The sequence below is a fragment of the Cetorhinus maximus genome, chromosome 27 (assembly GCF_964194155.1).
Source record: "Cetorhinus maximus chromosome 27, sCetMax3.hap1.1, whole genome shotgun sequence".
Taxonomy (NCBI): Eukaryota; Metazoa; Chordata; class Chondrichthyes; order Lamniformes; family Cetorhinidae; genus Cetorhinus; species Cetorhinus maximus.
Window position 1 is genome coordinate 4,496,215 of NC_135905.1, and position 10,874 is coordinate 4,507,088.

At 47.4% G+C, this 10,874-nt stretch overlaps 1 protein-coding gene across 50 annotated transcripts in view; it reads left to right on the plus strand.

Moving 5' to 3' along the window:
- Positions 1–7,509, plus strand: part of sorbs1 (sorbin and SH3 domain containing 1) — a 229,234-nt gene extending 221,725 nt beyond the window's left edge. For 33 of the 50 annotated variants that reach the window (XM_078530556.1, XM_078530584.1, XM_078530561.1 and 30 more), the window contains 4 exons: positions 231–287; positions 797–987; positions 3,752–3,858; positions 5,937–7,509. In XM_078530556.1, coding sequence (XP_078386682.1) covers positions 231–287; positions 797–987; positions 3,752–3,858; positions 5,937–6,004 — 423 coding nt within the window. In that variant the 3' untranslated portion in view covers positions 6,005–7,509. The remainder of the gene's footprint in view (positions 1–230; positions 288–796; positions 988–3,751; positions 3,859–5,936) is intronic. The other 17 variants (XM_078530566.1, XM_078530588.1, XM_078530591.1 and 14 more) reach the window with 2 other exon arrangements.
- Positions 7,510–10,874: the final 3,365 nt, after the last annotated feature.

Sequence of the window (10,874 nt, forward strand, 5' to 3'; positions counted from 1 at the left end):
CCCTCATCCCATCTAGTAGCTTAACCTGCCTTATCTTGATTTTGGCTGTGTTATAGAGCACCAGTAGTTGCTGGTAACCCTTCCTGCTCTCTCTGCTACCCCCATGTCTACCTCCCATGTCACTCGCTTATGATGACTCGTGTCACTTTATTAAACAATGCCAGTTGCCTCTCGTATAGCCAATAACACATGCTGCAATTTTTCCCTTATTATTTGCCTGATGACCACAGCCTTCTCATCATTCATTGCGAGGACCAGAACTCACAGAGTCTGAAAAGAGCTATGTGGTAAGATTTGATCCATATCTGCATCATCACAGGCCCAGGTAGGGTCATAGCACATCAAAGCTTGGAAGCCAATGAGTTAAACTAATATTGGTAATTAGACTAGGTACTGTGATGTGCTTTAAACAGTAGATGTTAGCGGTGAGGTAATGACTCCGAGTTGGTTGGTTTGTTTACTGCGTTAGACGGGTACCAACAAATGCATGGAATTCAGTGCTTAAAAGTAACTAATGTACTGATAACCTGCATGATTATTACTAGTGAACACTAACTACAGCTTCTTTGTGCTACACTTTTTAATCCTTGAATTAAACCTGCGATTCTTCTATATCTTGCCTGTTTTTCCATGCTTACCTCTGGACTACTCTACACTCCACTCCAATTTCCTGGATTTCGGATTTCCCGTTAACTTGCTGGAACCCCACGATGCACTTGGAATGCTCCCCACCCTCTCTCTTGTTTCTTTCTGTTCGCTTGCCCTCTTGACGCTCTTGGATTGGTGCCACTGACAGGAGACAGTCTGCAATGAGATCATGAACATTGCAGAAAAGTCTGTTCATTACTGCAGTAACCTTTCTCACCCGCTTCACTCTCGGCACAAGGTGTCTCCCCATGACAGTAAACAATCTTTCATCATTTCTCAGCAACCTCGGGGACAGCAGCGAGGGACCAGCCAAGACAGGACCCACGCTACTACTGCCCTGTAAGTACCCATCCATTCAGATTCCAATCTGTAATCCTGCCCGTGTCAAGCCAATCCGCAGCCAATGACCATCCAGTGGCCCAGTAACGATGCCTAGTGTGATCGTACATAAGATCCCAGGTTCATTTCCCTATCAGTGCCGGGTGGTTGGGCTGCTGCAATTGACTTGGGCAATTCAGAACATAGGAGGGCAAAAGAGAACTTGTTAGTCCGTGTCCTTAACATAATTATTCTCCAGAATCACCTCAATGGAAAGTGAGGTATGTGGTTGCAGGGTTAGGTTCTGTCCTCATAGTTTAAAAGCTACTGGCAACTTGCTTTTTTTTTCCCTCTATATTCTTTCATGTAATATGGGCATCACTGACATGACCAGTGAGTGGTTTGCTCAGCCATTCAGAGGGCAGTTACCTCAAGGTGTCAACCACCTTGCTCTGGGCCTGGAGTCACATATAGGCCAGGCCAGGTAAGGACGGCCGATTTCCTTCCCCCAGGGGGATTAGGGAAGCAGGTGGGTTTTTTTATGACAATTGATGACATTTTAATCATTTCAATTTCAATTCAAGACCTTTTTATTAATTGAATTTGAATTCCTGCTGTAGCAGGATTTGAACCCAGAGCATTAGCCTGGTCCTCGGGGTTATTCGCCCAGTAATATTAACGCCAGGTCAGCATCTCCCCACAATACCGTCTGTACAGGAGAACGGTACAAGGTGCTTCACCGAAGTGTTGAATAAATTGACATTGAGCCAAAGGAGGAAGAGATGAGGATATGGTGATTAAGAAACTGGTCAAAGAAGTGGCCAATAAAGAGAAGCTCCCTCCTCGGGAAACCCCCCTCGATCTCCCTCCTCCAGCACCCCCCTCACTCTCCCTCCTCCAGCCCCCCCTCACTCTCCCTCCTCCAGCCCCCCCTCACTCTCCCTCCTCCAGCCCCCCCTCACTCTCCCTCCTCCAGCCCCCCCCCTCACTCGCCCTCCTCCAGCCCCCCCCCACTCTCCCTCCTCCGGCCCCCCCCCTCACTCTCCCTCCTCCGGCCCCCCCCCTCACTCTCCCTCCTCCAGCCCCCCCTCACTCTCCCTCCTCCAGCCCCCCCCTCGCGCTCTCTCTCCTCCGGCCCCCCCCCCGCGCTCTCCCTCCTCCAGCCCCCCCCCTCACGCTGTCTCCTCCGGCCCCCCCTCTCACTCTCCCTCCTCCGGCCCCCCCCCCACGCTCTTCCTCCTCGGCCCCCCCCCCCCCTCGGGCCCCCCTCGCTCTCCCTCCTCGGGCCCCCCCCACGCGCTCTCTCTCCTCGGGCCCCCCCCTCGCGCTCTCTCTCCTCCTGCCCCCCCCTCGCGCTCTCCCTCCTCCGGCCCCCCCCTCACTCTCCCTCCTCCGGCCCCCCCCTCACTCTCCCTCCTCCGCCCCCCCCTCGTGCTCTCTCTCCTCCGCCCCCCCCCCTCACTCTCCCTCCTCCGCCCCCCCCTCGTGCTCTCTCTCCTCCTGCCCCCCCCTCGCGCTCTCCCTCCTCCGGCCCCCCCCTCACTCTCCCTCCTCCGGCCCCCCCCTCACTCTCCCTCCTCCGCCCCCCCCTCGTGCTCTCTCTCCTCCGCCCCCCCCCCTCACTCTCCCTCCTCCGCCCCCCCCTCGTGCTCTCCCTCCTCCGCCCCCCCCCTCACTCTCCCTCCTCCGCCCCCCCCTCGTGCTCTCTCTCCTCCGCCCCCCCCCCCCTCACTCTCCCTCCTCCAGCCCCCCCCCTTCGCGCTCCCACCTCGGGCCCCCCTCACTCTCCCTGCTCGGGCCCCCCCCTCGCGCTCTCTCTCCTCCAGCCCCCCCCTCGCGCTCTCTCTCCTCCAGCCCCCCCCTCGCGCTCTCTCTCCTCCAGCCCCCCCCCTCGCGCTCTCCCTCCTCCGCCCCCCCCCCCTCACGCTCTCCCTCCTCCAGCCCCCCATGCGATCCCACCTCGGCCCCCCCTCGCTCTCTCTCCTCCGGCCACCCTTGTGCTCTCCCTCCTCGGGCCCCCCCCCTCGCCCTCCCACCTCAGGCCCCCCCCCCTCGCGATCCCACCTCGGCCCCCCCTTGCTCTCCCTCCTCCGGCCCCCCCTCGTGCCCTCTCCTCCTGACCCCCGCCTGGTGTATGAGATTATGACAGGTGTAGATGAGTTATTCAGGTGTAGATGAGTTAGACAGGTATAGTTAAGTTATACGAAGAAAAGCTGTTCACATTCAGTGATGGGAAAAGTTCTAAGGGACAGAGATAAACGGTTTTTGTGAAGAGATGCAAGGGGAAAGTGAGGCAGAAGCTTTTTACACAGTGAGTGGTAATGACTGTGAACTTGCTGCTCATGAGGTTGGTGGAAGCAGCGATGATGAATGAATTCTAAAGGAAATTGGATGGGCACGTGGGAAATGAGCATGGAGAGGTGGAATGGGACTGACTGAATTGCTCTGCAGAGAGCCAGTGCCCACTCGATGGGCAGAATGGCCTCCTGTGCCTTTTGACTCTATCAAAACAAAAATGTTGGTTAATAGCCTTTCTATTGAAACATTTTTTGTACATTTTCATGGTGTGTTCCAAAAAACCCCAGGAGAGGGAACCCCTTCCTCTTGATGACCATTTCACCATCAGTTGGGTGGGGCAGAATGTGCGAAGGAGACACAGGGCAGAGTACTGGCTGCCTGTTTGTTAACATTCTCTCGTAATCCAACATCTCATTGGCTAAAAGTTGTTGGATGCACCAAGTTATGGATTTTTACAGTAGTTTCTCTTTTGAAATTTTTCTCCAAGCTTCCAAGCCTTGTACAGCTACACCCCACAGAACGAAGACGAGTTGGAGCTTAGAGAAGGAGACATTGTGGACGTAATGGAAAAGTGTGATGATGGCTGGTTTGTCGGTAAGTATTGGATCTTACTGGAACAGAATGTGTGGAGGATGAAGGAATGGGGGCGTTGGAATGATGTCACAGCTTTGTCGGGCCCAGACAACCCATCGTAGCAGATTGTAAGGAAAGAAAGATCTAGCATTTGCTGTTTCTCTTCATGGGGTGTGAGTGTCACTGGCAGGGCCAGCATTTGTTGCCCTTCCCTAATTGCCCTCGAACTGAGTGACTTGTTCGGCCATTCCACAGGGCCAACCACATTGCTGTGGGTCTGGAGTCACATCCAGGCCAGACCAGTTAAGGATGGCAGATTTCCTTCCCTAAAGGACATTAGTGAACCAGATGGGTTTTTATGACAATTGATGATAGTTGTCATGGTCATCATACTAAGATTAGCTTTATATCGCAGATTGATTCATTGAGTTTAAATTCCAGCTCCTGCTGTGGTGGAATGTCCCCAGAGCATTAGCCTGGGCCCCTGGATTACTAGTCCAGTGACTTTACCACTCCACCAGCATCTTCCCTCTAAGCTTATATCTATGTAGCACCTTTGGCATCCTCAGAATATTCCAAAGCATTTCACAGTTTTGAAGTGTAATCAAAGTTTTACTCTTGGGGAAGGACGGCATAGCAAGGTACCAGAGACAGGTAATGACCGGACTGTTCCGGTGATGGGTGGCAATTAAGAATGTGAATCTGGGCTGCCCCTGCCTTACCTTCCCCCAAACCCTTGGGACACTCTAGCCAGTCGTATTATCCTGCAGCCACTCAGCCTGAGATGTGTGAACAGAGCACAGACCAAGCATTGAATCTGGGATCAGCCTCATCCACGTGGTTCCCTTGGAATTAGCTGCAATTTTCCATTGCTCCTTAAACAATGCCAAGCATCAGTGGTAAGCCCTAGTGTTAGCTGAGACATCTACCCCCATGGTTTCATTGCACTCACTGACTGGTACCCACACCCCCTTTCAAAAAGTGACAGGAGAGGTACAAAGTGTCTGTGATTCTAGATGGCGTTAAGGCAAGGGAGTGGGACTAGGTAGAATGCTCTGTCAGACAGCCAGTGCAGACTCAATGGCCCGAATGGCCTCCTCCTGCACTGTAAAGACGCTGTGTTTGTGACCCTCTGTTATACAAAACCCTGGAGTGCAGCAGCAAAGGTGTCATTTAAAAAAGAAGTTTCAGGTTTTAACTTTGAGGAAAGATTGGATCGACTGAGGGTTGTCCTTGAATCAGAGGGGAGGGGTGGGGGGGGTGAGGGGAGATTTAGGTGAGACGTAGGAAATCGTGAGGGGCCCAGATAGAACAAATAAGGATGTTCTAGTTACCCTAACAGAGGGGTCAAAAACCAGGGGACAGCCCCCTCCTGCCCCAATTATGCCTGGCAGGTACCTGGAGGTGGCCCCCTCCTCTTTTAACCCTGCACCCCACCAGAGGCACTGCCATCATTGGGCCACACCTGTAGCTGCTGGGCATCCTGTGGAGGGCTTTCCGCTTGTAGCTGTGGCCAGAGGTGTTTTTTTTCTTTTTTTGCTTATACCTAACCTCCTTCAGAGGCAGCCTCCACCTCGAGGCTCCCTTGCATTTCCCTCTCCGAAGCTGGCAGCATCTGTCTTTCTAAAGCTACAGACCCTTCGGCCAGACCCTCAGCCTCAGGGACCCATCCACCATCCTGCATTGCACGGCAGACCCACAGGTGGCATCTCAATTGACAGTCGGAATGGGGTCTGGGTGAGGAGTGGTCCTAACAAATACTCAACAGCAGAGGGTTCCATCCTGTGACTCTGTGACTCTCTGAGGAAAGGTGAACCTGTCTAACAAGCCGACTCCAGCTATTTTTCTGACCACCTGCTACTACTATCCATGGGGTGTTTTAATTCCAATAGGAGAGGGCTGCCGGGGGCTTTGGTTTAATCTCTCAGTTGAAAGGTGCCAGAGCAGCACACTCTGTGGTATTGCACTAAGGTAAACGCCCTGGATCATGGTTCCAGGTTCCTGGTTGGGGAACTCGCACCTTCTGACTGACTGAGCTAAACTGACATTCGAAGCCAGACATGTTCAAACTGATGGTTATATTTTATTTTTTCAAACAGGAACATCCAGAAGATCTAAGCAGTTTGGTACCTTTCCCGGCAACTATGTAAAGCCGCTGAATTTGTAGAGCTGGGGATCGTGGACATCAACCGAGCAAACAACGCCACCCAGACATTGTGGGGGACCCTTAAGCTGTTGATTGGACAGAACAGTAAATCAGAGTCTGTAACTTGGCATAAACATTCTGCTTACACTTATGAGGTGTCTTTACTTTCACAAAAAATATGGAACACGATGAGTAAGAGAGAAAGAGTGAGGGGTATGTGAGTTTAGGGTATGAGGTTGCTGAACACAGGAATGCATCGACCGTATTGGACCGTATCGAATGCAGGTGGACAAGGGCTGGTTCTATCGGAATCGGAATGACGACCATCTATCACAGGTTAAAGGCAGACTCCCCACCTTTTTTTTTTAACCCTGTGCCCTCAGGTTAGGAGCCCTGCATCGGTCAAGTTAATCATTTACGGTTTGGCTGAGACACAGGAAAGGAGGAGGCTTGGGTGGCTGAGTTTCTGATGGGGAAAGGTGCAAGATTAGAAGCTGGGGCTGCTGTTTGCTGAGTCCCAACTTTTCATGATATGGACAACAGAGTGGAACTCAAACGCAGAAGAGTTTATAGCCACTGGTATCCGTTTACTGCCTGTGCAGCGCATGTCCTTTGATCATCACCTGTAACCTCTCCTTTTCTACTATATGTATTTTGAATTGCTTTATTTAAAAAAAAAACTAACAGATAGAAAATGACGAAACCTCATTCCCCAGATGAGAGGATGTCATCCCCAAATTTAACAAACATATCGCAGCTATTTTATTGGGCTGACGCTTTTTTAGAACAAGTTTCTTTAACACGTTTGTTAACAATTGATAATGTCTAATTAGAGCTGCAACACTTCTAGTATTTTACAGCCTCACAAACAATATATTATATATATATATATATACATACATATATATATATTAAAAAAAAAGCACACCCTCCCCAAAGGGAATCAACCCATTGCTGGGGTAAAGCTTTGTGTAAATATGTACATTTGATTTTGTACAAAAATGTGTACTTATGCTGTATAGAAAATAATTTAACAAAAGGAATTTAAGTGGCGGACTGAAAGCAGGACAAAAAAAAAAACACTCCTTGCTCTTTACTTTGACAATTTACTCTATAGTTATCTGAGGGAAATACTTGGCACCAAAACACAGCACATGCAAATTGTGTGTTTTTTTTTAAAAAAAAAAGAAAATCACCACTGCTGGGGAGTTTAAACTGCTCTTGTATGTACAGGAAATTCAACAGTAAAATCACTTTCTGTTTACCGTGCAGAAGATTCTCTTCGTAAACCACCAGTAAATCACAGACAGGCTGCGGCATACTGGTTTTACAAAAGCAAAACACTTTCACGCATTTTATTTACCACTTTTCTGTGAGCTGCAAGTCTTTATATCTGAACAATGCGGCACATCTGTTGAGCTATTTTCTTTATTGCTGTGCTTCATGATTTGATAATGAAGATAAGAGCCTCTCTTTTACTGCTGTGGTTGCAAAATGCGATATTTAATAAACTTTAATTCAAGCCACTCATGTGCCTTGGAATATGTGTGTTTCTGTTTTCATTTTGATAATATCATATGACGATGACAGCGCAGAAGGAGGCCGTTCAATCGCTTTGGGAGAGCTATCCAGTAATTACACACCCCCTGCTCTTTCCCCACAATCTCTAATCATTTTCCCTTCAAGAATCTGTCCAACTCCCGATGGAAAGTTATGACTGAAACTGCTTCCACCACCCTTGCTGACAACCCATTCCAGATCACAACAGCTTACTGCATAATTGTTTTTTTTGCTATGTTACTTCTCTTTCTCTTAATTCTTTCATGGGGTATGGGTGTCTCTGGCAAAGCCAGCATTGGTTGCCCATCCCTAATTGCCCTTGAACTGAACATTTCAGAGGGGCAGTTAAGGGTCAACCACATTGCTGTGGGTCTGGGGTCACATGTAGGCCAGACCAGGTAAGGATGGCAAATTTCTTTCCCTAAAGGGCATTAGTGAACCAGATGGATTTTTATGACAATCGACAATGGTTTCATGGTCATCATCACTGAGACTAGCTTTATATTCCAGATTTACTCATTGAACCTAAGTTCCACCAGCTGTCATGAACCCATGTCCTCGGAGCGTTAGCCTGGGCCTCTGGGTTAATTGTCAGTGACATTGCTGCTATGCCACCATCTCCTACCAGCTACCTTGAACCTGTGACCTCAAGTTGCCAACCTTACAGCCACTGGAAATAATTTCTCCTTATTTACTTCATCAGAAGCATATGTGACACTGAACATCTTCATTAAATCACCTCTTAACCTTCTCTAACCCTATAATGTCCAGCCTCTTCACATAGCTGAAGCCCCTCATCCCTGGTGCAATTCTAGTCAATCTCCTTTGCATCCTCTTCAAGACCTTAACATCCTTTTGAAAGCGAGGGGTCCAGAATTGGACATCATAATCCAGTTGAGGCCTAAGCAGTGATTTATAAAGGTTTAGTATAACTTCCTCGCTTTAAACTCTCTTCCTCTTCCAATAAAGCCAAAGGATCCCCATAAAAGTTTTTTAACAGCCAGGAATAGCAGCAGGAAAAAGGCATTAGTGGGAGTGTTCTACAGACCCCCTAACAGTAGCCACAGTGCAGGACAAAGTATTCAAGAGAAAATATTGTATGCTTGTGATAAAGGGGTGGCAATAATCATGGGTGATTTTGATCTACACACAAACTGGAAAAATCAGATCGGCAGTAGAAGCCTGGATGAGGAGTTCTTAGAATGTTTTTGAGGTCGTTTCTTAGAGCAGCATGTCCTGGAACCAACCAGAGAGCAGGTTATATTAGACTTGATATTGTGTAACGTGACAGGGTTAATTAATGACCTCAAAGTAAAGGCACCGCTAAGTAGCAGCAACTACAATATGATTAAATGTTACATCTAGTTTGAAAGGGAGAAGAGTGGGGCTAAGACTAGTATCTTAAACTTAATTAAGGGCAACTATGTGGGGTTGAAAGCTGAGCTAGCTGGTGAACTGGGAAACCAGACTAGAGGATAGATCAATAGAGAAGCAGTGGCAGACATTTAAGGGGATACTTCAGAGTATTCAGAATAAGTACATTCCTACTATAAAGAAAAATTCTAAGGGGAGGATCCAACATCCGTGGTTAACTAAAGAAGTTGAAGAAAGCATCAAACTTAAGGAAAAAGCATATAACTCAAAGATGAGTAGTAGGACAGATGATTGGACAGAATATATAGAATGGCAGAAAATAACTAAAAGGTTAATCAGGAGAAAGAAATTAGAGAATGAGAGGAAGCTAGCTAGAAATGTAAAAACAGACAGCAAGACTTCCTACAGGTATTTAAAAAGGTAAAGAGTAAAGTGAGAGTTGGTCCTCTAGAGAGTGACAGTGAAGAGTTAATAGAAAATAAGGAAATGGAGGAAGAAATGAACAAATATTTTGCTTCTGTGTTCACTATACAGAATACAAAAAACATTGCAGTAATAGCTGTAAATCAGGAGGTGAACGGGAAGAAGGAACTTGGTGAAATTGAAATCACTAGGGAAACGGTACTGAGCAAATTGATGGAGCTGCAGCCTGGCAAGTCTCTGGGTCCCGATGGACTACATCCTGGGGTCTTAAAAGAGGTGGCTAATGAGGTAGTTGATGCACTGGTATTAATTTTCCAAAATTTGCTAGATCTGGAAAGGTTCCAACGGATTGGAAAGTAGCAAATATAACCCCTCTATTCAAGGAGAGAGGGAGGCAGAAACAGGAAACTATAGGTCAGTTAGCTTGACATTTGTCATGGGGAAGTTGTTAGAATCAACCATTAAGGAGGTTATAGCTGGGCACTTAGAGCTGAAGGTAATCGGGAAGAGTCAGCATGGTTTTGTGAAAGAAAAATCATGCTTAACCAATTTATTGGAGTTTTTTTGAAGGAGTAACATGTGCTGAGGATAAAGGGGAACCTGTAGACATAATGTACTTTGGATTTCTAGAAGGTATTTGATAAGGTGTTACATCAAAGATTATTACAGAAAATAAAAGCACATGGTATAGGGGGTAACATATTAGTATGGGTAGAAGATTGGCTGCCTGGCAGAAAGCAGAGAGTATGCATAAATAGATCTTTTTCTGATTGGCAGGATGTGACGGGTGGGGTCCCACTGGGGTCTGTACTGGGACCTCAACTTTTTACAACTTACACCAATGACTTAGATGAGGGGAGTGAAGACATGGGAGCTAAATTTGCAGATGACACAAAGACAGGTAGGAAAGTATATTGTGAAGAGGACATGAGGTTGTAGATGGATATATATAGGGTTGAGTGAGTCGGCAAAGATCTGGTAAATGGAGTTTAATGTAGGAAAATGTGAAGTTGTTCACTTTGGCAGGAAGAACAAAAAAGCTGGGTATAAATTAAATGGAGAATGGCTGCGTAATTCTGAGATGCAGAGGGATCTAGGTGTTCTAGTACATGAGTCGTAAAAAGTTAGTATGCAGGTACAGCAAGTAATTAAGAAAGCTAATGGAATGCTATCCTTTATTATGAGAGGGATTGAACATAAAAGTAAGGATGTTATGCTTCAGTTATACAGAGCATTGGTGAGACCACATCTCGAATACTATGTGCAGTTTTGGTCTCCTTATTTAAGGAAGGATGTAAATGTGTTGGAGGAGGTTCAGAGGAGGTTTACTAGATTCATGCCTGGAATGAGTGGGTTGTCTTATGAGGAAAGGTTGGACAGACTGGGCTTGTTTCCACTGGAGTTTAGGAGAGTGAGGGGTGATTTGATTGAAGTATACAAGATCCTGAACGGCCTTGACAAGGTGGATGTCGAAAGGGTGTTTCCTCCTGTGGGTGAGTCCAGAACTAGGGGCCACTGTTTTAGGACAGAGATG